Source organism: Sturnira hondurensis, unplaced genomic scaffold, assembly GCF_014824575.4.
Source record: "Sturnira hondurensis isolate 20B ecotype Veracruz unplaced genomic scaffold, ASM1482457v3 Scaffold0009719, whole genome shotgun sequence".
Classification (NCBI taxonomy): Eukaryota; Metazoa; Chordata; class Mammalia; order Chiroptera; family Phyllostomidae; genus Sturnira; species Sturnira hondurensis.
In genome coordinates, this window is record NW_028082350.1 from 17,744,874 (window position 1) to 17,770,698 (window position 25,825).

The 25,825-nt window shown below is 49.7% G+C and overlaps 1 protein-coding gene across 2 annotated transcripts in view; it reads right to left on the reverse strand.

The window, feature by feature from the left end:
- Window positions 1–25,825, reverse strand: part of TRPC4 (transient receptor potential cation channel subfamily C member 4) — a 107,499-nt gene that overhangs the window by 13,042 nt on the left and 68,632 nt on the right. For both annotated transcript variants that reach the window (XM_037057686.1, XM_037057685.1), the window contains 4 exons: window positions 13,172–13,311; window positions 7,010–7,323; window positions 5,887–6,082; window positions 2,223–2,417 (listed from right to left, as the gene is read on the reverse strand). In XM_037057686.1, coding sequence (XP_036913581.1) covers window positions 2,223–2,417; window positions 5,887–6,082; window positions 7,010–7,323; window positions 13,172–13,311 — 845 coding nt within the window. The remainder of the gene's footprint in view (window positions 1–2,222; window positions 2,418–5,886; window positions 6,083–7,009; window positions 7,324–13,171; window positions 13,312–25,825) is intronic.

Consider the following 25,825-nt stretch of genomic DNA (forward strand, 5'->3'; position numbering starts at 1 on the left):
GGTGAAGCCCCTCTCTGCATCTGAGACAGGAGGGTAACATTCCCACCGTCAGCAGTGGGTTGGTTCTACGGGGGGTGGGACGCTGGCAGGGTGGGGGTGGGGCGGGGGTGGAAGTCACATCCTGAGAGCGGTTCTCCAGATTCTGGGGACAGAACTCGTGGATTCCTTACACTCTCAGAGCAGACCCTCACGGCTTCCTATGGGGTCGTGGTGCCCGAAGGCCCAAAGGTCCCACAGCCACGGCCTACACTGAAAACATTAAAGAAGACTTTCTTTGGTGTGTGGCCTTTATTTAGGGGCCCAGAACCTCTTTTTAAATTAAAAAACTCCTATGACAGATAGCGTAAGATGGTATTATTCCCTAATATCTTTTTAGGGATTCAGTAAATTTCATATGAATTTCAGAAAAAGATGGGGGCAAGGACGAGCATATTTTGACGTGGAAAGGAATAAACCAGAGCGTGGCTTCTTTGAAACCGGTGCCCGTTTGTTTATCTCAAGGTAAACTTTCTGTCTTGCACTGTTTTCAAAGAACGGAACTCTGTTATCATGTTAAATATACTGTATAAGACGAAGTACAGTGATACATCCTCACAGTTGCTGTTCCCATAGGAGAAACGTGAAAGCCGCCCCTTTGAGGTCCCCTGCCCCAGGTCCGAACTCAGCCACTAGCTCGCAGCACACCTGCAGTAATTAACTGCCTACGAAAGGGACATAATCACATTTATTTTACAACCCTATTTTTGAAAATAATTTGAACTTATTCTTCCACAAAAGAGAAACTAAACAATTGGAGTAAACCCATTTCACTCTTCCTGGGACCGGCACGTGGGCCTCTAAACCAGCGTGCAGACGCAGCCTGAGGCCCCATCCCCCAGCGTCGTCTTCATCTGTGAGAGCCGGAGGCTGCGCAGGATCACGGGGAGGGAAGAGGCCCCGCCTCCCTGACCCCCGTGGGCTCTGATCCCCTGCTGTCCACGTCTCTTTAGAACCGGAATTGTCACTGAGAGCACAGACACATCAAGGCCACTTCCAGCACAGAGAGCCCTGTTCTTGCTGATGGCAGTGCCCTGGCCACGCAGTCAAGACGTGGGAAGGTCCACTTAGCTCTCAACTAGCAGTCAAAAACTGTATTAAAGGCAATTAAAAACAAAGCATACAAAATAGACAGGGGGAGGTTAAGAATAATTCAGGAAATGACCCATGGACATGAACTAAGGCAGGTGGAAGAGGGTACAGAGCAGAGGGAGATAAAGGGGAGAAAAAATGGGACAACTGTAATAGCATAATCAATAAAATATAATTTAAAAGAAAAAAGTACTCAAATTAATAAAAAGTATAATTTTTATTAAATAACTAGCACTCCTCAGTAATTCTACTATAAAGGCATATTTGATACTTTGCAAAGCAATCTCTCTCAGGAGGCCACAGGGACTTGTGCACCTGTTACCCTAGGGTGTTACTTCCCACACCACCACTGTGAGGACTCGGACAGGCCTCCTGTCCCATGTCAGTGGTCTGGACAGTCCTCCGAGGAGGAGTGACTTGTCCCGTGTCAGTGGCTTGGCGGGGACAAAGACCTGCGCCCACGGATTTTCTGCTGGAATTGCTCGAACTCTTGCTTTTCTCTGTGAGAGCAATTTCCAAAGGAACCAGAACCTTCCAAAACCTGGCCAGGCTCAGGACAGTCCTGGCACGTCTCCCAAACACACAGCTTCCTGGCATTCACCAGGACTGAATGTGGGAGCAGTACATGGGCCAGGAAAGGTTCTCTGGGATCTCTGCTGGGGCCTGGCCTGTTCCAGCTCGAACCCTCACGCAGTCACTTTACTGGGAAGACTTTCGCCAGCGTGACAGGGACCTCTTGTTGGGCACTGAGACTCCGAGGTGACATGGAGATACATCCCTCCCCTTACCGGCAGAGAGAAACACAAGACACAAATAACCGCAGTCACAACTCGGCTGCATCTAGTAATGAACCAGTGGGTCGAGAAGAGGCCCGTGTGACGTGTGCCTATTAAACAGGGACGGTCCCCAAGGTGCAGAACGTGTGTGTGAAAAGGCCAGGAGTTCATGCAGTGTCTGAGGTACCGGACCTGTTCACCAGACGGAAACACTAAGAAGAGAGTGGCCGAGAAGGCACAGACACCCACACCGAACGCCAGCCGCTGAAACCCACCGCTGGACGAACCAGGAGGCAAACGCACCGACCGGGTCCTTACCCCTATCGTCCCGAAGCTCTCGGGCTTCCTCCGCATCTTCTTCTTGCACAGGTGTGTCCATATCCACTTGACCAGGTACCAGAGGGACTTGGGGCTGGGGATGACGTTGAAGGGCGTGGGCAGGGTGCCGCCTTCTTCAAAATAGCTCATCCAGAGCTTTGTTCGAGCAAACTTCCACTCGATGTCTGCGTGGTCCTGTGGAGGAGAACAGAGCAGCTGCTGACGGCCCCCCCCCCCCACCGGTACGGGCCGGGGGAGCCTGACTCCCTGCCGCCTGCGGGCCCCTGTTGCCGTGCTCGGGAACACCCCACTGACCCCTGGAGAAAGGCCTCTGAACGTCTCAGATGATGGCTTCCTCTGGGGAGGAGCCACCGTTCCCTCGTCACCATCACCTCGTCACCGCCACCTCCTCTTCCACGTGCAAACAGACATCTGAAATCAAATCTACAGGGTAAAGAGGCCACGGTGACGGGCTGCGCCTGATGGAGGAATCTTTCCGCCCTGCGCTATGGGGTTGCACAACTCAGGGCCATTAGATTCTGGCCCCCAACTAGCCTTGAACCATCCCTGCCCCCACGCCTCTGTGAGTGTCACCTGCGTGGGTGCTCACAGCTTAGCCCCCCGCTGTTCCCAGGAAAAACCCCACTGGCTACACTTCCCTGGGAATCACCGTTGTCCCCTGCAGGCAACAGATATCAGCTCAGAGAGAAGCTCCCCTGACTGAGGCACAGTGGGGCTCGGATGTGACGTTGAACCTTGGCATCGCCTTGGCCTGACGGCACCAGATTGGGGTCTGGCTGGTGGTCCCACACAAGCAGGACACGCGTGGCCATCAGCGAGAGAGCGGCCGGTCTCCTCTAACCTTAGCCGTGAGCTGACTTAAGCAGAGAATCTGGGAAGTGGCAAGTGCCAGCCCCTAGGCGCACACAGTGGCAGAATTCAGGGGACTGCATGTCAACCCGTGACGATGAGAGAGAGGACTCAGGCTTCAGAGCGGGGTGACACCGGACTGCGTGCCATTCTGAGAGTCCTCAACCGCAGCATGCCGATGAAGGCGTAGATGGGGCATACATTCCAACTGTGGACAACAGAGAGCCGAGTCCGGGCACCCGGCACGTGTGCTGTCAGCAGGGATCACCGTCCCCTGGCCACCGCTGCTGCTTGGGGCGCGTCTGGTCGGAGGGACCAACGGGGAGAGGGAAGCACAGGGGCTGGTTTCCCGCCCACCTTCCCTCCCATTCCTCTCCTCCAGCTCCCAGCCCTTCTCTTTCTTTCCAGACAGGTGTGCAGGCCCTGGCCAGGCAGCTCAGGGGGTTGGAACATCATCCCAGTACGCCAAGGTTGTGGGTTCGATTCCAGGTCAGGGCACGTACAAGATTCAACCAATGAGTGCGTGAGCGAGAGGAACGACAAATCGGTGCTTCTTCCTCCCCCTTTTGAAAGCCAATACTTGAAAGTATGTATTGTTTGCTGCCGTCGAGGAGAAGGGGACTTAAGATGGTAAAGGGCAGTCACCTAGGTCAGGGAGTGGCCTGTGAGTAAGGTGGTCCGGCTCCTCCTGGTTCTCGGGTGGCACAGGTCAAGGGTCACCTTGATCTCATCACGTTCTTCTACTATCACTCAAGCAGACGCTCCCTTCCTCCCTTGTGTGGGGTCCCGAGACTCTGAGCAACGTCTACAGTGGTTGGAAACCCTGGGAGCAGAAAGTTCGGGGCTGGTGAGGACTAAACCCCCTTCTGCTACCCACTTCCTAAGTGACCCCACCTGAGCAGAGGGCTCAGGTGTCGGCTCTGGAAGGAAGCCGCCGCCCCATCAGCCTCAGCGGCCCCCTCCCTCCCCCGCACTCCTGGTCCTCTTCAAGTCCCCTCTCTCAGTGCCGGCCGTCCTTGCTTACTCAGTCCCTACTATGTCGTGTGTTTCTTGAAAGCGGGGGGTTCTCTGTTCCGTGTGTCTCCGAAACCAAGCATCTGCCTGTCTGGCATACAGTAGGTGCCCAGTAAATACTTCACCAAAGAACAAATGAGCGAGGAGCGGGCTTTAGATGTGGCCAGCATGACCGATTTTGCCCTTTAACTACTGAACTCCCCCCACTTTTGGTGCCGTACCCTGGAGTGCTGTGTTAGGCCAAGCAGGAAAGAAGAGAAGTCCTCGGGGTAAATCCTGGTATTCTGGGGCCGGTGGGAATACAGCACCGGCACGTCCGCACTCCAAGGAGGCACCTTGTGGGGGCGCTGGGAGGGGCGCCGGCTCAGCTCGGAGCGCCGCCTTCCTCCCAGCCGTTTCAGTGTGTGGTGCAAACAAGAGGTTGGAGGCTCCTCTCGTCTCTGTAAGAAGCAAGCCAGGGAGACTCACTCCACGAAGCAGCAGCGAGAAAACGGTGCACTGTTCTGGAACAGTGTTCTCCTGACGGACTCGGCACATTTAATGTTTTGTGGAAGCCAAAACATACGCGAGGTGTCTCTTTATCGTTCTCCTTATTGCCAGGGGTGCCCTAGTGTTGTCGAGGGTGGTCTGGAGAATGGATGCACTTGTGGAACCGCGTCGACGAGAGGAACACCGAAGTTCTGAGGCAGACATGGGGGGACTGTGTAGAAACTTTCAGACCTGGAAGACGCTCAGATAAAGTTCCAGGAACTTAGCTATTCACACACAAATCCCAGGACCCAGACAGATCCAAGTGGGGCTGTGTTCGGCAGCAAACCAGTAAATAGAAGTCATTGTTCTTCTATTTGCGCAATTTATCATGTGTGACAGGTTTAAGTAAAATTCAAACATTGCATCTCAAACTAACCATAACAACTCTCTAGAGCTTTGGCGATAGATTCCAGGATGCATTAGAATTGTGGTTATTCGTGGAGAAAACGAGAAGCCCATAATTATCCTTCTGAAACGACGCTTGTCTAAGGTATAAAGATCAAAGACTTCAAAGCATATTTCGTTCTGGCGTGATTCACTTTACCACTGGTGCGAGGGGCCATAGACACCCCCCGCCCCCAGCAACCCAGTCACAGGGAGAAAGGACTTTGTCTTCCTGCTGTTGCTCTAGTTCCAGGCCCCGGGACAGAGCCAGGCTGCAGAAAAGTGTTCCGTAAGAACTTGTGGGACGAACGAACAAACAACTAAACTACGTGCTTGAACTCCGGAATTCCAAATAGACACATAGAATGCTGTATATTCTGCTACTGCGTTCAGGGTTCTGCCTACATTGCTTTTGCGAGGCTGTAAGGAACCGGAAATCCGCCGCCTTTCCCCCTCAGACCGCCCTGGGGACTGCCTTCTGAATCATGCCAGGCTGGCCTGAGTGTGCTGAAATCCAGGCTGCAGGTGCGAGGGGCAGAGACGATGCAGAGTCCAGAGGGCACCTCGGAGCCGTGAGATGCCCATTCCAACTGACACCTCACCTGCCACCTGCCTCAGCCAATGACCGCCTGGCCAGATCCACGCACTTTACCTTACAATCACGTGTCATGTGGTACCACTAAATGAGCATGTAGCTAAACACAGTGGAGTCTGCCCAGAAACTTCAGAGTCACCATTTACATTACACTTCTGTCTTATCAATGGCCAATGACCAAACCTTGTTTCCAACAACAAGCTGGAGTACACAGCTAGGAACATGGCTTCTGGGGGAAACACTGAATTACAATAAACTTATTCGACTCACAGCAATAAGCTGGTAGGAGTTGTTCATCATGGCTATCAACATGTTGAGCAGGACGACCAGCGAGATGACGTTGTACGTCCCGAACATGGTGGCGCCCACGAACTCCGTGAACTCGTGCTGGGCTTTCACGTTGGTCACGTACAAATTGATGAGCCCGAATATCGACCAGAACAGGGACTGGAGCGTCTCAAAGAGCCTGGAACACAGACACGGTGACACCCACGGCTCTATCAACACAACCAGTACACAAATAGGAGATAACAATATCGGACCTGAACGCTGTCATGTATGCTTGATTAATTGAAAAATGTAGGTCCTGTCCTGGGTGCCTGCCCGAAACATTTGAAAACGTTTATTCACAAAGATTTATGCGCCCTGTGCTCACTGCGGCGTTACCCACGGTGGCCAAGACAAGGAGACAACCAAGGTGTCCTTCGCAGAGGGTTGGATGGAGAAGACGGGGATCATACATATACCACGGAAAACCACTCAGCTGTAGAAACGAAACAATACTGCCATTTGCGAGAGCATGGATGGACCTTGAGAATATTATGCCAATGAAATAAGAAAAAGACAAGAACCACGTGATTTCACTTGCATGTGGGATATACAACGGAAAGCAACACATGAACAAAGACAAACAAATAAACAAAAACTCACAGACACAGACAACAGTGTGGCGGTGACCAGAGGGAAGGGGGTTGGGGAGAGTGAAGGGCCGAGGGGGGCAAATACACGGTGACGGAAAATGATCTGACTCTGGGGGGCAGTCACACGATGCAACATACAGATCATGTGTCATGGAAATGTGCGCTGCAAACCTACATGGTCTTTCTCACCGACGTCACCCCTACAAACTGACTAAGAAAAAACAGTACATGTAAACAGTTCTCCCTTTGTCAGGTCATTTTAACAGAAATGACCGTTTTACTGAAACTAAAAATAAACGTACTGGATTTTTCTTTTTAACGAAGGAGCCTTACACTCCGAGGCATGCTGATTCTGTGTTCTGCATTAAGCGTAACTTTCTTTGCCACCGTGCGTCGTGGATTTGTCCAATTCCTAATGTACCACACGATAGCTCCCGCACAACGGCACCGGCAGAAATGCCTGTTCGACTCACGTTGAGAACGCGTTGTTCTGCTTCTCACACCGTATGCCTTTGCAGCTCAGCCCTTTGGTTTCTTCGTAGTAGAAGTACAGCTGATTCAGGCCGTTGGCGAAGGCCAGCAGCACGAGGCAGTAGATGAACAGGAACTTCAGGATGTCCAGGAGCATCCTGCCCAGCGAGATCTGCAGGGGCCCCAGGTGCGAGTTGGCGGTGAACAGGGAGATGAGGCGCAGCGAGCTGAAGATGTTGGCGATGGCGAACAGCGCCTCGGCCACCAGGGTGGGGTGCCACATGTCCCAGGACTCTCGGGGGTTGAGGGCGCTGTACTGGGGACGAGAAAGGCGCAAAGGGCAAGTGAGACAAAGCCATCCCCGTGCACAGGCCAAGTCCAGGGCAGGGCGCTTTTCCGGGCAGGTCCAGCACCACGGCCTCTTGTCAGGAAGCCGAGGGCCTTCGTGAAAATGGCAGCGAGATGAGTTTGCACGAAAATAGAAGGTTATTAAAGTGGTTCATCATTTGTGAACTTCAATGCAAGTGCCTTCCTGATCTCTCTCCTTGTCACCTGTAGTATTTGTTAACATGGGAGTGACATCTGTTCTTGCCCTCTCCAGCAGAATTTCAAAAAAAGGAAAGAAAAGCGTGCCATAGGGGGGGGAATCTGCTTTTCTATTGGGAAAATACAGCAATATCCTTAGAACGAAGAAAGCCACATTTCAAATGAAAGGCACTAAATTTTGAACACAATAACCAATGGCTTGACTTACCGTCTTTGACACACCTGCCCGAGCCAGAGGAATGCGTGTACGATACAAATCACGGGTGCCCGAGTGGAAGCGGCGGCCTGCTGCCTTGGCAACAGTCGCGAGCAACACGGCACAACGGTGCACGCCTTGCGTGCATTATGCCTTAGATGGGGCTCAGCGCGGAGACTGTCGGGATGCCAATGAGCCGCTCATTTTTTATGTTTGATGTGCAAGGTGATATTTATCTGAACACTCCTTAATTATATAAAATGCGCTTTGAGAAAAATATTTGCTATGTTAAAATTTGAGCAGCAATTCTTTTAAGAATTAAAAAAGTCAGCTTTGAAGTATCTTAAAATTGAGCTACATACAGAGCACAATAAAATTGATTCTTTGTAAAAAAATTTATTCCTTAGAGTATTGAAGTAAACTTGTTTCTTTTTTTTAAAAAAGGGTCAAATATGTTCTTTGAAATATTGCATTATAAAAATCTACAATTATATCTGTATGAGGAGTGAACAGGAGATTTAATTCTCTTCTTCTTACACATTACTAAAAGTATACCCGATGATTGCATCATTTTTCCCTGTCAGAACATTTGACTTCTGTCTGAGTCCGTCGGAGTACCGTCTTTCTCTTTATATTGTATTTTATACCAAAGACCTTTGCAGCTGTTAATTCACTGGAAACGAACTGATAGCAATTTCTAATCTCCCTGGAAAAACTACGGCACAAGCACCTGATTTTGTTCCATGAGCAGACCCTTTCTTTTTTTTTTTTTTTAAGTGTTTTTCTCCTCCAGAAGCTGGAGAAAGTGAAGTTTTTTTTTAAAGATTTTATTTATTTATCTTCAGAGGGGAAGGGAAGGAGAAAGGGAGAGAAACATCAATGTATGCTTGCCTCATGTGAGTCCCCTGCTGGAACTGGCCTGCAACCCAGGCATGTGCCCTGACTGGGAATCGAACCGCGATCCTCTGGTTTGCAGGCCCGCGCTCAATCCACTGAGCTACACCAGCCAGGGCAAGCAGACCCTTTCTTGCTTGAGGGACAATTCAAAGTGACCACGGTTGCCACAGCTGTGGCGCCAGCCTGCCCCCCCACCAAGTGCACGAGGGCCCCTTTTTTTCCATGTCCTCGCCAGCACTTGATTTATTGAAGAGAGGAGTTTTCTCAAAAAAACTAAAAATGAAACGGCCTTATGACTCAGCGATTCCACTTCTGGGAATTTATCCGAGGAAACCTGAAACACTGATTCAAAAGAACATACGCACAAAAGAATATAAAAGAATAACACAGTCATTGCAGTGTTATTTACAATAGTCAAGATCTGGAAGCGGCCCCAGTGCCCATCCGTGGCTGAGTGGACAAAACCGCTGTGGTACATCTACACAATGGAATACTACTTGGCCGTAAAAAAGAAAGAAATCTCACCTTTTGCGACAGCATGGATGGGCCGAGAGGACTTTATAAGTGAAATGAGCCAGTCAGAGAAAGACAAATACGACACAATTTCACTTATATGTGGAATCTAATGAACCAAATAAACTAACACAGAAAATAGAAACAGACTCACAAAGACAGAGAAGAGCTGTTAGAGGGGAGGGAGGTTGGACGGCTGGGTGAGACTGGCATGGGATTAAGCTAAAAAACAAAAAACAAGCCAACTCCCAGACACAGACAACAGCGTGGGGATGACCAGAGAAAAAGGGGTGGGGGAGGCAGAGGAGGGTGAGGGGGGTAAACGCTGTTGGAAAGAGACTTGACTTTGGGGTGGTGAACACACCACACAATGTACAGATGACGTGTGATCGGCTTGTACCCCTGAAACCTATATAACTTATTATCCAAAGTCACCCCCAATAATTCAACAAACATTAAAAAATTAAATTAAAAAACTGAAAAAAAACACTGAATTTGAGCCAGAGGGATATTATATTCTATTTCTAAATCCCTATAACTGTTCTCAGGTGTTCCCACACACGGCTTCAGCATAAAACAGCCAGTGACTGAAGACAGAAAAATCAAAAATTGGAGATTTTATAAATGTGCTGTCACAAGCACCAGAGTAAGGGTTTGCGGCACCAAACACACTCTCTGCACGTGGTCCCTGCGTGTTGTCCATCTTTGTCTTCCAAGACTAGGTCACGGTCGCTTCCTTTTTCTCACTGTTCTTGGAAGACACACGTGTTTCAGCAGAGGACGTCGCTGACCCCCACACTATCGATGGCTAACTTTATATTTCTGTCTGTCTGTCTGATCAGTGTGGCTGATGAGCACATCTCAAAACACACTGAAAAGGAACCAGCAAGCACTTGTAAAGGCAGGATCCCATGGTTGGGACTTCTCACCACACTGAACGCAGTGACCACGAGTCCTGGCCACAGGAGAACTGTGCTCTCCCATCAGGAGTTCACGGTCCGGGGAGGCTAAGAGCGCTGTGGGAATGCCAAGCAGAAAGGGGCGCTCGGCCTGGGGGGAGCCAGGCCCCATGTGGCTTTGAGCTCAGGGCATCCACCAAGCGTGTCTGGAAGAGGTGCCACCCTTCCAGGTCGTTCGGCTGTTCCAGGCGGTTCAGCATCACTGCAAGGACAACGGCAGTGTCGGCTGGGATCTCCAGAACCGCAGGAGGCAAGTTCTCCACTTCCCAAATCTCGAAATGCTGGGTTCCACACCAGCAGGTGACCCGAGTCTGCGTGGGAGTGCAGCACTTCCACCAGCCACGGGGAGCCACGCTGCGTGACAGTGTCCCCACTCGGGCCCGTCGGGGTCCCACACGCTGCTGGCACTGGGGCTAGTGTGTCCGCAGGCCAACGGGCCTTGGAAGTCAGAAACAGGGACCCCCTGAGGGGCTTAGGAAGCTCAGAATGGAGCCGTCTGCTCACATTCTAAGGATAGGAGTCATGGGGCCTGGGTGTCCCGGCGGGAATGTGTTTGGTTTAGCAGTGAAAGTCTCTTTTGTCGAGGGCAGGTGTTGCGGGCTCAGCCACACTGAGCTCTGGGACCCTCTGGGACCCTCTGGTCCCCTCCTGAGCACCTGCTGCTCCAGCGGAGGGGGTGTCTGGCCCCCCGTGCCCCACACAGACCTGAGTAGGTGAGCCATTCGCCAGGCAGCAGCCTCAGACGGAGTCCACCTGCTTCGGGACTAACGCATCTCTCCTGCTGCAGGCCTCCCCTCCCCCCCTTCCCTCACATCCCTCCCTCTCCTGGCCCCCCACTTCCCCGGCTCTGCCTCAGGGCTCCTTGGTCGAGAACCCCTCTCTCCACTTACAGGGGAGAAATCCCTGCTCCGCTGCAGGGTGAGGCAAGGCCTTCCCGCCCGGCGCTTGCTCCCGTGTCCTGGCGCAGTGCTCACTGCTGTCAACCGCCCTTACACGCCGCGCCTTTCTCCCTCGAATGCTCACGTGTGGTCACGAGCGAGACAGCTGCCCACGCTCCCCCGTGCCCTGTGTAACTCAGCCAGGCCGAGTTCCTCCTTGACACTGCCGGCGCCTCGGATGCAGACCTCCTCCCGTGCAGAATGCTGGCTGATGTGCGCTTCTCTGTCCTCTGCCCGATGGTGAGCAGCTGGAAGGAGCAGGCACGGTCTGCAGCCACTTTGGCTCTCAGCAACCGGACGGACGGCCGGCACCCCAAGGGGCCTGGCACCCTAGGGATGCTACTGATCGGTGCATGTCACAGCTGCTCCCCTTACTGAGGGCAGAGTCTGCTTCCGCACAGAAATAAGCCACCTTCTCCAGAAGCAGTGGGTTGTAAGTAATTTAAAGTTAGCAGGAAAAACGGAATGATAGAACAGGAGAAGGTAAGAATGGGTGAGTCCAGGCCCTGCCCAGAGAGCTCCGTGTATACAATGTACGGTACATAAACCACGTATCTCAGTATCAACATCACATATAAGGAATGGTCCCTATAAGCGGTCCCTTTGGGTTCAGTGCTGTGCCCCTCTGAGTGTGGGGGACCTACTCGGTCCAGTGTTTGTCAAGGGGTCTCCTCAGACCAGCTACACCAGCATCAGCCAGTGAGTTTGCTAGAAACTCACACGTAGGCCCCTCCCTAACACTCCTACATAGAATTTCTGGGGGTGAAGAAAAGGCTGCTATGTTTTTTCACGCTCTCCAGGTGATTTTCAGGCACCTGGAGGTGTGATAAAAGCTGCTAGAGTCATATAATACCAGAATCTTCTAACTGCCTGGGGCCACCAAGACCAGGTACACGGACGGCGCTTTAGCAGAGCTGCAAACACAAGGTCACACGTATGCTCACTTAAGGGCCCTCACGGGGAGACGAGGAACTGCAGAGAGGCCTCAGAAACAGACTGTCCCTCTCGACGAGAGCCACAGCCCCCTCGGCTCAGACGGCACCTTCTGCCGTCCCCACACAGCCCCCAAGGGCATGGAGCTCAGTGCTACTAAGAAAATGACCAAATTATGTTGTCTTTCTTAAAACATAGCTTGCTGTCCAAGAAGGAAGGAGAAAATGCTCTTTCTTAATGTTTTTTGATGACGGCTGGAAACATAATGGAACAAATTCTAGAAACCGCGGTCTTTCCAACAGGGGGTGACATGGACCCTGTTTGACTTACCCCCCCACCCCCCTGCAAAGAAAACCTGGGGCCGCTATTTTGAAAACTCTGGTAAAGAAATTTGCTTACCGAGATGTCAGTATTTTCTAGTTCAGATCACCAAATTGCATGAATCATTCCTATAGAATTCGACATTCTTCATTTTTTACTAACTGACTCTTATTTTGGAACACATTTTTTAAAATGTGTTTCACATTTGAAAGGGGGACGAAGGCAGGTAGGAGGAGATGACGGGGCTGTGCCTGGAACGACACCCCCCAATGGGGGAAGCAACCCCACTGTTGCTGCAGAACAAACCCGGGTCACGTAAGTCGTGCGCCCTGGGGTGAGACCCATGCCGTGTGCGTTTTGGGGGGCAGCGGACGTGGGCGGCTTCGGGCTCTGTCGTGTGGGATGGGAAGAGGGGGGAAATTACACTCTGCTAAAATACTGCCAAACCACAGTCGTTGAAACTGAAGTACTAATTTCCATGCCTTGGAAAAATAATATTTTGACCTATGTAATTTCACCAGTTATAACTCATAAAAATAGATCCTTTTTTTGCCAGAATGGGAAGTGTTTGAGGCAGAATTTCATTAGAAGGTGGAAGGATGAGACACATGAGGAGCTGATGTGAATAATTCGGAGGCACCTTTCGATTCAGTAAAAGAAACTGGGCGGGTGAGGGCTAAATCGGTTCTATGATTCCAAACTGTGTATCGGTCCGTGCGGTTTACACCAGCGTATCAACAGGTGACTGTCACACGCAGACCAAGAACGCTCTAAGTAGCCAGATTCCTGGAATCGACAGCCACGGGAGGCACAGCTCCGTGTACGGGACGCTGGGCTGCACGGGGCGCGCGCGACAGCTACCTTCACGAACGCCACGATCTTCAAGGAGATGGTCGCCAGGTACAAGGAGTTCATCACAAAGTCCATCAGGTTCCACCAGTCGTGGACGTAGTCCTGGAGGCCGCCGTCCCACATCTGCTTGATCTCCCCCCAGATGAACCCTGTGGCGACACAGAGACTCCCGTCAGCGCCACGGTCGGCCGCTGCCCCAACCGGGCTCCCCGCTCAGGACCCGCATTGCCTTGGGTGTGCGGGACCCCGGACCGCATCGCGCTGTGTGTAACGCACCCACGGTTTGGGCCCAAACTCGGAGGGTAAAAAAGTATTTCGTTTTAATTTCCTAATTCAATTTTGTATTCCGTTATATTTAGCTAACAGTGTGGTGCAAGAAATTTTATGTGACAGACAATTACAAAACGTAAGGACAGACACGAGGTATTTCAAGCACCACCCATCCTTATTTTCCCCCAAATACTTGGGCAAAGGCCTGTGCATCAGACACGGCAAAATACGGTCCTGCTAGCGCTGGGTGCCACCCCCCTAGGGCTGTCGGAACACCGGGAAGCATTCACTGTCTCAAACACGACGTATTTGAGAAATTCAGAGGAATGTGTCATTTTGAATCAAACTGTAATTCCTCTTTAACTAAATTTTTTTCCACAAAAAATATCATAACATTCACCCGTAAACAAATACTTAAAGACATTCCTCCTCCCCAACCAGACACGGCGTGTCCAGTGCGCACTGTGGCCTCGCCCGGGGCTCCGGCCTTCGCGTGCCTTTGGAAGCCACTGGCACCTGCCTGTGGGTGACCTCGGGTGTGGCCAACACGCCCACACTCACAGCACCTCATCCGAGGTTTAGCGGTGGCTTTAAAAGCCGCGTCCAGAGAAAAGAAAAGCCCTTTTCTTCATGACGGCTATGTGTTCAACAGGAAGAGTTTTATGGTTAAATTCTAGAAAATACTTGTAAAATATCACTGTGCACCATTATTCTATTTTCATGGCCTCATTAAAATTTTATAATTCTGTTTTTGGGGCCTAGTGATGAGGAGGGTATACCAAAGCATCTAGAATCAGGAAATATTGGAAGAATAAATACAATTTTGTAAGTGCCATCGTAGAAGCAAACAGGAAGAGCCCTGTAAGGAAAATGGGAGCCTGGGAAATCAAACGGGGGCCCTGAGCTTCAGATATGCCTGACACCAAAGGCAAGACAAAGTCAGAGGAGCTAGCCAATCATGACTTCCCGTGAACCCGCGAGAGGGCCGAGTGACCAAGGACGTGCCCCCTCCTGCCCTGATGGCCCTACCTCAAAACCCCTGCACACTGGGGGTTAGGATTTCAGCATGTGACTCCAGGAACACACAGACACACCGGCCACACTGCCGGCCACGCCACTGCCCCACACGCAAGTGTGCGCCCACTCAGCTCCTGACCATGGCCCAGAGTCCCTGCACTCACGTCCCGGCAAAAGCCATGCGTGGGTTTTCAGGCACCTGCGCCATGGGCTCTGCCGGGCCTTCTACACGGGCAGAGCCGATACCCTCACGACTATGTTCATATTGTTTTTAAAGAGATAAGAAAAAGTGCTGCAGGCATCGGGGTGGCAGGGGCATGGGGCTCAAGGAGGCGTCTCAGGGGCCGCCCGCTGCGTCCGAAACTCCGTCCGCCCAGGTGCTGACAACGCACTGAGAGCGAACCCCGGCCACCGGAATTCCACGGGCAGGATGGAGAGTTCTCACAAATGAGGGTGGACGTGAGACATGTCTGGGACCCAAGAAACCCCGAGAGCTGACTGCCATGAGACCCATGCTGAAGGGATACTGTTTAGGCAAAGAGGACCGGATGTTAAACAGAAGCTTAGGCTTATAAAAGGAAATAAAAATCTACATATCCAGAAATGGCTAAACTAAAAATAAATGGAAAAGAGTTCTTTAAGTTGAATTTCCCTAGCATATTATTGACTGCCTAAAGAAAAAACAGTAGTCATTTATTGTGGTTTAAAATGTATGCAATAAAATGTATGCAATATACGTAAACGTAAAATTTGTAACGGCATCAGACGGAAGACGAGGGAGTGGAATTTGAAACATACTGTCAGAAGGTTGATATTACATGTGAGACAAAATAATATTTGAAGTTAGGCTGGGATAAATTAAAAATTCATACTGTAAATCCTAGGAAAGCCTCTTAAAATATTTGAGTGTATCAATAAAGACTCAGAAATGTACGAAGACATGAAGTTATAAAAATACTCAATTAACCCATGAAAATGGATTATGAAAAATGAAAGAAATGCAACGAGGAACAGATGGGGCACATAGGAAGAACAATAGTAGTGTGGAGGATTTTAACTCTCCTCTCATCAGTAATTACACTGAATGAAAGATACGGTCTAAACGCCACAATCAAGCGACGAAAATGCACAATACAACCACATCGCTATTCATCGATAGGTTAAACGTAAGGAAAGGCTAAAAGTACCGAGAAACACTCATCACAAGAACGCCCCAGGGGCTGTGCTCCCCTGAGGGGACACGGTCAGAAGAAAGGTTGCCAGACGTGTCGAGGGAGTACCAGGAGGGTGAAAAGTTCACCTCTCTGAGAAGATGGGACAGTCTGAAGACGGACACGAGTGACCAAATGACCTCACAGTGCAAGACGCCATGGTGACAGGGTGGAAATAAAAAATGGAGGTACAGTCGCAGGTAGAAGCTTCATCTCTCCCTGTAACCAACGGAGGCAGCAGGTGGAAATGGAGGAAGTCACACTGCTCGCCACCCGACGGCCGCTGAATCCACCTTTTGTGACGAGCGTGGGACGTTTTCCGAGACAGACCACGTTACGGGCTGCAACGCAGACCTCAGATCCGCACACAGGGGACGTCTTACAAAGTGGCTCCCGTGACGACGTGACAAGCAACAGATCAGCACTGATATCTGGAAAACTCCCAAGTACTTTTGCAGTTCATCAACATACTTCTTATAATGCTTGATCAAAGAGAAATGTACAGAGTAATTAGACAGCATTTCGATTTGATCGAAAGTAAAAATACAACCGAAAACTCTTCGATTCAGCCAACACGGCGCTTAGAGTGGCACTTACGGCCTACACGCTCTTCCAGGAAAGGACAGGGGCTGGATCGCCGATCTCCATGCAAACAAGAGGGAATTAGGCCCAAAAACAAGCAGAAGGGAGAAAACAACNCGCAGACCTCAGATCCGCACATAGGGGACGTCTTACAAAGTGGCTCCCGTGACGACGTGACAAGCAACAGATCAGCACTGATATCTGGAAAACTCCCAAGTACTTTTGCAGTTCATCAACATACTTCTTATAACGCTTGATCAAAGAGAAATGTACAGAGTAATTAGACAGCATTTCGATTTGATCGAAAGTAAAAATACAACCGAAAACTCTTCGATTCAGCCAACACGGCACTTAGAGTGGCACTTACGGCCTACACGCTCTTCCAGGAAAGGACAGGGGCTGGATCGCCGATCTCCATGCAAACAAGAGGGAATTAGGCCCAAAACAAGCAGAAGGGAGAAAACAACAACGAGCAGCACTCAATGAATCTTAAAGCATAAAACTTGAGGAAAAAAATCAATGAAAACCAAATGTAGATATTTGAAATAGTCAAAATTGATAAAACTCATGAGAATGAGGGACAAGAGATAAACAGAGAAGATATGCATGGCCAATATCAGGAATGAAAGAAGGGCCATTGTACAAATTATACAGATTTTGGAGGGGTAACAAGTAAATCAAATGAATAACTTGGTACTCACAAATTTCACAATTTAAATGAATTGGACATTTTCCCTGAAAAACACAAACTTCTAAAGTGATTCAAGAAGACACAGAGTAACCAGAAATGTCCCATACTTATTTAAGAAAGTGAATTTATAGTTAAATGAATGGTAGAACTCACCATGAGTTAACTCAATTTATAGTTAAATTCACTTTGTCTCTGACAAAGACAGCCTCAGGTACAGCTGCTTCATGGTGAGTTCTACCATACATTTAAGGAAGAAATAATAACAGTGTAACTCAATCACTCCCAAAAATACAAGAGAAAGAAACATTTAAGAGGCAGGTATTATTCTGATAATATTCAGGCAAAAATAACACAAAAACTCAAGTACACACATATAATCCTTAAGAATATATACCCCCAAATCCTCAACAAACATTAGTCAATTAACTACAATAGTATGTAAATTGATAATAAATCATGACCAGTTCTGGCTTCCCTAGGAATGCAAGGCAGTGTCAACATTGAAGAATCAATCAATTTAATATACAGCGTTAGGCCCTGGCTGGTGTAGCTCAGTGGTTGAGCACGGGCCTGCAAACCACACGATTGTGGTTCGATTCCCAGTCAGGGCACATGCCTGGGTTGCAGGCCAGTTCCCAGCAGGGGACTCACGAGAGGCAACCATACATTGATTTTTCTATCCCTCTCTCCTTCCCTTCCCCTCTAAAGATAAATAAATAAAAATCTTTAAAAATATATATATACAGCGTTAGCATATTATTGAAAAATGGAAAGATCTTCACAGCAGATGCAGTAAGTACATTTGAAAAAACGTAACGTGTATTCACGATTAAACAACTTTCAGCCACGCATACACAGAAGAGCAATCTGTCGACCTGGCAAAGCACACCTGTTAACCTCTGCGAGGACTGTCACCCCTGCTCTGCACGGGCCGAGAACAAACGACTTCAGGTTGGCCGCTTGTGACTGGGTGTGGCTGTCAGTGGGACGATTCAGAAGACCTGCCGAAGGGCCAGACGCCACTCCAGGCCACCATCTGCCACCCCCTGTCCCACATCTTCATGGTGGTGATGCTCGCAGGGCACTAAGTGTTTACCAACATCTTAGATATCTGTACACTAAAAAAAAAAATAGCGCTGCCTCTTCATTTGAAGGCAGCAAAGTTTACGAGAGATTGATGTTGATGGATGCAGGAATAGGGGGACAGTTTAAAAATAAAGAAATAGCCCTGGCTGGTGTGGCTCAGTGGATTGAGTGCTGCCCTAAGAACCAAAGGGATCGCAGGTTCAATTCCCAGTCAGGGCACATGCCTGGGTTGCTGGCCAGGTCCTCAGTAGGGGGCGCATGAGAGGCAACCACACATCAATGTTTCTCTCTCTCTCTTTCTCCCTCCCTTCCCCTCTCTCTAAAAATAAATAAAATCTTTAAAAAAGAGAAAACCCTACTGTTTCAAAAAATAAAGAAATAAAACATTAATTGTAATATACTGGTGACAGGTAATACAAGCATTCATGTACATGTCCTCTACATTTTCTGTATGTCAGAAAAGTCCAAACTTTGAAAGAAATAAAAGTACATTAGACAGGATACTTTTTCCTATCATTAATTGTAGGAAAGTGACAATAGCTATTTAATGTTTTAAATAAAGTTTTATTTATTAACTTTCAGTTTTTTAAATTAATAACAAACGAAGACTGACCAGCTGAATCATCACAGTGTGCATCGTAAAGTCCGCTGCAGACCCCGCTGTAGTTTGGACGTGGGGCTTACATCCTAGCTTCCCCTTGGAGGTCGCTGCCATAAACAAGTCTCGTTTGCAAGCTTCCCTAAGATTGGGGGGCTGAGAGTGGTCCCCACTTCCCTTTGAAGAAAGGACACTACCAGAACTGAATAAAATACCATGCCGACACTGGAGCTTTGAGCTTGTGATAAATTTAGAATTTCTTTACCCAACGAGAAAACAGTGCTCCGCACTTCCGCCGCCCTTTTGGCTGCTGAGCCTGGGTGTGGGCTCAGCACCCGGCAAAGCACAACACACGCAAGATGAGCAGGCCCACAGAGGCGGTGTGACCAGTGCCATCGGCCGGTGAACAGCCGGAGCAGGATGGGCCCTCAGCATTTCCTCCTTGAGGTTTCACCACACAGTTTGGTTTGCGTGACACTGTGCCAGTTCCCAGAGACCGGAAGATGCGTGCCCGCAGTCACTGATTGGACAGGGCATGTCAAACTGCCCGTCTCGGAAGGCCCAGTGACAGGTACGGGCTGCCAGGGGCACGAGGTGGCAGGCTCGGTTCCACCAGTGATCAGCTTTGCATTCCCAGCTGGAAGTCTCATCTTCCCAGGCGCCTGTCACCTCATTTCACAGGCAGAGAGGTTCGGAGCGCATACACCCAGAATCCTATATATAGAACCACGCAAGAACGATCCCTCCACCCCGAGACACAAGCAGCTGGCCACGGCTTCTTCCTGTTTGGATTATCAAAATTGTTCTACAATCAGTCATCTCCGGAGCTGCCACGAGAGGAGAAAACCCGCCCCAAGGCTGAGGATGCAGACGGGCTGTGTCCTGCCCCTGAAAGCAGAAGCTGGATCTCTGACACGCAAATCACAGAAGGGAACCTTCTCGCCCAAGGGGAGCAGGGCAATCTGAGCTGTTCCCAGTCCACGCCTGGAGCGTCTCCCACCGGTCAGCGACCGGAGCAACTCCCCGGGCACCTGGAACCTGGTCCGCGTGACCGCTAAAGGTCATGCTGACTCGGCATCTGTGGTTCTGGTGTTTTTGGAAATACATTGTCAATACCTGTCTGGCCCACCCAGGGTTGGTAGTTTCTTTTCCTCCACAGGTAAAGCGCATCTCCCTGCTCCTAGCACACTGGGATTATTAACCAAATGTGATTATTAACAGTCCCCAAAATAGAGGCCGCCAAGGATTTTGTGGGCGACCATGCAGAGGAAAGAGACATTGACGGGCGGGGCAGGAGGTACGGAGAGGCAGCCGGGGAGCTGCCCACAGGCAGCACTGGACCGCCCGCTCCTTCGTATCTGAGGGGACTCCGTTCTCAGCACACGGGTTCAAGGGCAGGCATGACACTTCGGTCAGACGTCTGGGCCAGAGACCCGTGGGTTTCCTACGGAGCGGAACAGCAAACAGTCACAATTCAGACACATCACAGATCCTCTGACGTCCAAAGGGGAGACGTGAGACCTGACTTTTCTGACAACAAAAAACCAGTTTTACTTCCGCCGTTTGGGAGGCCCCATCTTATGGGAAAAATAGAGATTCCGATCAAATTGAGAACTCACTTTTTTAGAAAAAAGAATGTGAGCTGTCAATAGGACTGTTAGATCAGTGACACTCAGCCAACAGGGCGGGGGGCTTCTGTTTTCACAGCACAGACTAGGTGCTCGCTCCACAGCTCTTGTCCCCACACACCTGTCTGAGGACAGACAGTGTCCGCTTGCTCTGAGCACGTTCATGAAGTACTGAGTGTCCTTTATTCTGGCCACACGCCGTGACATTTTTGAAGAAACGAGCCTTCAGGAAAAACTAGGGGGGGACATCCACAGACTGAAAAATGCACCTAGAAAATCAACTATTCGCGGTAACTAGAGTCTGCGGAGAACCAAACTGGAGGGAGTTTCTGTCACCAAACGTCTGTCCTGTTCCCACAGTGGGGACCTTTCCAAACGGCTCTCTGCGGTTCACAAAGGACGTCATGCGTTCGCGGAGCCCTCTCATCACAGGCAGTGAGGTCAAGCCTGTGGGGCCCAGCCAGGGGCAGATCGCAGGCCGGATGAGTCAGAAAACTTCCTTTCGGAACTGCGCGTGGAGGCCAGGAAGTCTTCACTGCATTTTCCCAGCTTTCCCACGGGGGTTGTGGCCAGGGCCATGGCGGTGGGCGGGGGAGGACGAGGGGAGGCAGGCCCCCCACACAGAGCCTGCTGAGCATCTCCGCCCCCCCACCCCCGAGAAATGCGTAACTCTGCAGGAACACCTCTGGTCCGGTCCCTTCTTGCTGCTGGGACTTACATGGAGCAAATAATCCCAAACAAAGGGGGAGTTGCCTTCTGACCAAGGGCCTGCTCTGGCCCCCCAAAAGCTTGCTGAGGGGTCTGACCCTGGGGGGGGTCTCATAACAGAACACCCAGCCCCACGCCGTGGCACCAAGCCGGTGAAGACAAAAAGAACGGAAGGAACTCCTCCTTGCTGTAGGTGCTCCCCCCAAATCAGGGACCGAAAACGCAGTCTGCTGTCGGAACCCGGCCTCTGCCCCGGGCCAGTGTGGCCGTTCTCCCCGGGAAGCCCCCGGAACACCGGCTGCAGGAAGCACTGAGTGAAGGGGCACTTCTTGTCACTGTCCTACCTGAAACTCAATGGTGAAGACAAGAGCCCCCAGTATCCGCTTTCTGAAGGTGGCTCCCAGGGAGTCTCAGCCACCTCGGCTTCTAGGGCTGACCCGGGGCACGAGGACCACACCTGTCCCCGGCCACCTGCACCCCAGCCCTGCGGTTCACACAGGGAGCAGCCTCAGGCTCAGAGGACGTCCTTCATTGGGGGACTACACCCCAGCACTACCACCTCCCTAATGAAGGAAGGACACCCCATGGAAACCGCCATGACGGCTGGACATTTCCACAGGAGAAGCTGGCCCCTCATCCCAGCTTGGGCATTGACTTGAGCCGTTGTCCCGCCCTCCCGTCTCTCCTTGGGTCTAGCTCACTGGGGACAACAGAAGAACCCAGGGGCCTGGTGGCAGGGCAGCGGGCAGCAGCCTGACCCCCTGCTGCACAGGGCGGCGAGGTTCTGTCATTGTTTGTGGAGTGACCACCTATCACAGGAAGAAGCTAGCACTGAGCCATCTTGCCTGTCTGTGCATGCCAGGGTCACCAGACCCCCAAAACGGTCCAGCTGCTGAAGAAGAGAGTGCAGGAGCCAGAAGGTGTCAGGTGAGTGGATTCCGAGAACCAGGTGGTTCGGAGGCACACGGGGCCCCAAAGGACACCCACCCATGCACCCATCAGGAGGGTGGGCAGGTCAAGACCCATCGCCCAGGCCGCTAGTGATGCAGACGACCAGTGAGGCAAGAGCTGGGACCAGGGTCCCAGTAAATACAGCAGACGCTGGGGTCTTCCTCCCCCCTCTTCCCAGCAGCCAAGACAGGGGAGAGCATAGAGCCCGAGTCCCTCTTGCCTCCACTCCGGTGTCGGGTTGAAGGACGAGAGAATGACGGATGATGGCGTGTCCTTGAAGCCACGCACCTGGGCTTTGGGATGAGGAGAGCTTTAAACTGATAACACGCTTCAAGTTTTCATCTGATCTGGGACTACTTCTTCATAATGCCGAACTTCAGGAACTGCTGCTGCCCACTGGATGAACCGTGAGAGACGGGGAAAGTACAGGGCAGTGGGGAGAGGGTTCGGAGGAGGTAAATCCATTCCAAGTGTAGATTCTGGCTGAGACTCCATGACAAAGCCCCCGCATGAGCACAGAATCGGGCTCCCAGGGTTGCTGTTTCCCAGTCTAATGTTCAAAGATCTCTGGGGCTTAGGAGTCAGTCCACAGAGGAGAAAACTCAAAACCTAAATTTTTTTATAAAACTCTACAATAATTATCACTTTATTTAGCAGACGATACCTCAAAAAACACTGACTTACAGGGGCAGTGAATAGTTAAATATGCTTAATTTGACATCTAAAAACCCTTAATTACTATGGTTTTGACATCACCATATTAACATTTAGAGAAAAAAATTAGGCATGTACAATTAAGGAAGTAAGGATTTTCAAAGTATGTCAAGAAAGGCTATCGTGATAGTTTTGGATGTAGAAGGATGGAGAAGTTGGATGTAGGATGTAGAAGGATGTACACAGGATATAGAAGTTGGAATTCTGGGTCATCTGACAGCTTGTGACCAAAATACATTAACTAGGAAACCAACTAAGTTCCTATTGACACTGTGACGTACTTTTTATAAAACGTCTGTTTAAATAGTTGCATAAAAACCAAGGCATAGAGTGTTTATGAAGACAGGACAACAGCGAGCGAATCTTCCCCCAAATCCCTGCCCAAGGCAGCTCTTCGACAAGGGGCAGAGGCTCCTCAACATGTGTGTTTGGATGAGTGACTATTAACGTTTTCATTGCAAAAATGCCATCTTTTCACCAAATACAAACCTCTAACTCTTTTGAAAACATGTGCCTACAAAGAAAACATATTTACCTCTACTCTTTCTTGAGGATGCCCCTACACATCTGCCTACTGATGAAAATTTCAAAAGTCAAGGACATCCTCGGGAGCAAGGAAATTGAACTTCAGGTCTTAGTATGTGATCACGAAAACAACACTAAGAATGAAAACCTTGGGAAGGTCAAGTCCAAGGACTTCACTCTCTCTTTGCTGGAGTAGATGGCTTCCTCCAGCATTCGGCAGCCACATGTACTGCACATGGTTTAGATTGGAGTCGGGGTGCTGGGGGGTGGTGATGGAGGTAACGGTGGTGTGGTGGGGTGGTCCTGGTGCATTTGGCACATTAGCCAACGTGATACTCAACCGTAATTTACACCGAGTGTGCACCTTGAAGTGTGTCACATTTTAGTGAATATCAAGCACGGTCCATCCCAATCTGACCTGGGTGAAGATCAACCTTGGCAAACAGGCCGAGAAGAGAGGAACCGGATTTACGTTTGGAGACCTGAGTTCCTGGGCTGCCTTTGCCTCCTCGGGTTTTGCTCCACACCTTTCTGGGCAGGGTTTGTGGAGGACGGAGGCTCTGGCTCCGAAGTTGCACTGCCTGGAGTTTGCATCTAGCACCTCCCACTTGCCGCCTCGTTGATCCTGGGCGAGGGATCTCATTTGTCCAAGTCTCTTTCTCCTCTGGAAAACGAGATACTAGCATCACGCACTAGGGTTCAATGAGAGGGAGTTGCTGTGAAGTTCCAGTGAGACCACATATTCACATCACTTAGCACGGAGCTTAGCTTCTCCACTTCCGCCATCATTACCTCCACCACCACTCTGCCCTGCGGCTGTGACTATGATTTTCTATGGTAATTCTCAGCTCCCAACAACCACTTCCAATATCCACCCCCTGCCCCCCCGCCCCGTCTTTTACTTTGACCCCTCCTCCTTCCGCCTTTGCCCTCTACTCTTCTGCCCTGTCTCTGCCCCCTCCCCCCAACCATCCAAACCCTGACACCAGGCACTCTCTCGTGGCCTGTAGATTTGACTTGCGATGCATCAGAGGTGTTACTGCGTTGTCATGACCAAAGAGAGGTAATTTCCTCTCCAGAAAAGAGTCATTTGATCAGCAATGGAATGTGCACAACCAACCATTCAATCTATATACATATTTTGTTGTGTGAGATTGTGATGCATCAGGCTTGATAAATCTGTAAAAGTGACCTTGAAAAAGTTATTCCGTACAGATAAACAGGAAAGTGGGGGAGATAGGTCATACTGTAATAATTATCTGATTTTTTAAATTAAAATACCCCTTTAAATTAATAAGTGATGTTCTGCAGCAGTGAGTGCCTACAGGCATCTTCAGCTGAGGAAGTGGGAGCACCTTGCCAAGCGAGAGAGCGGGGAGCAACTGTGGGCTCGTTTCTCATAACCGTAAGAAGAACTTCGGGGCATGTTTGGGAACGGAGTTCATTCAGGGGCAATGCGGAAAGCATGCAACTACCTGAAGCCACGTGCTCTTAATGCCTATTAGGCAAAAGATGAATAAATTGTCCCAAAAAGGAAGAATACATAGATGTGTATGTATAGATACACACATACATAAAATCTGGATGAAAATGTGATCACCCTTTTCTATTTTACACCTTCAATTTGGCAAGCCTTGTGGGCATTTTTGGATTTGTTAATATCAACCTTTTACAAGATAAAAATAGACGATAAATACGGAAACGAGAGGCAAGTTTTGTTAGAGAAAAACTGTTAAATAAGTATGCGTTATAGGAAAGATGTATAATCCGGATATTATGAGCATTTCTTGGCTTATGCCTAGGAATGCACTAGGGGTTATTTTTAACAGCGCTGAGATGTCTTCCTGTGGTTCATCTTTGCCTCGGCTCACCCTTCCCATCACGCTCAGTGTGTCCAGATTCACACACACTCAGCAAGTACGGTGCGGGCTCAGGCCCGCAGAACACGGCAAGTCTCGACCGACGCGATTTCCCATTTTCATCAGGAGCAAGTGCTCCTGCCTTACTAACAGAATAGCCTTCATCATTATTCTACTTATTTTACATACAATGCTATCAATTTCATAATTCAGGCTAAACTGATAAATCTACACCTAGACATTTCATATATGTGCACACTTTTCTGATGGGAAGATGCTATGACGCAAATGTCATTGTCACCACGGAGTTATAATGACGTCTGTGGAAAAATAAAAACCAGTTCTTGGAAGGCCTTAAAAGTTAGCATCCGAAAGTTTTAGCTTTCCGTATTTTACTCCACATTCTCTCCTGAAACAAATGACATCTATCTGAGATAAAATTGCCACTATAATTTAGATGAATTCTCACAGTACATATGATACACATGTACAGTATCTTATGTACTATGATACAGTATGTATCATATGTGCTGTTTAGTTTACATGTACATTTTATGTAAAAAGGGAATTATTCAAGTGACTATTTTCATCATTTTGGAACCCTAGCATTATATGTTAAAACTCAACCCCTAAATTAAACTCAACCCCATGGCAGGGCCACGGCCAACAGGAGGCAGAAGGAACAAGGTCTCCAGTCTGGCCCCAGGGTCCTTTTACTCCATCATTTAGTCTTTCTAATGACTTTTTTTTTAAGATTTTATTTATTTTATTATTTATTTTTAGAGAGAAGGGAGGGAGGGAGAGAGGGAGAGAAACATCAGTG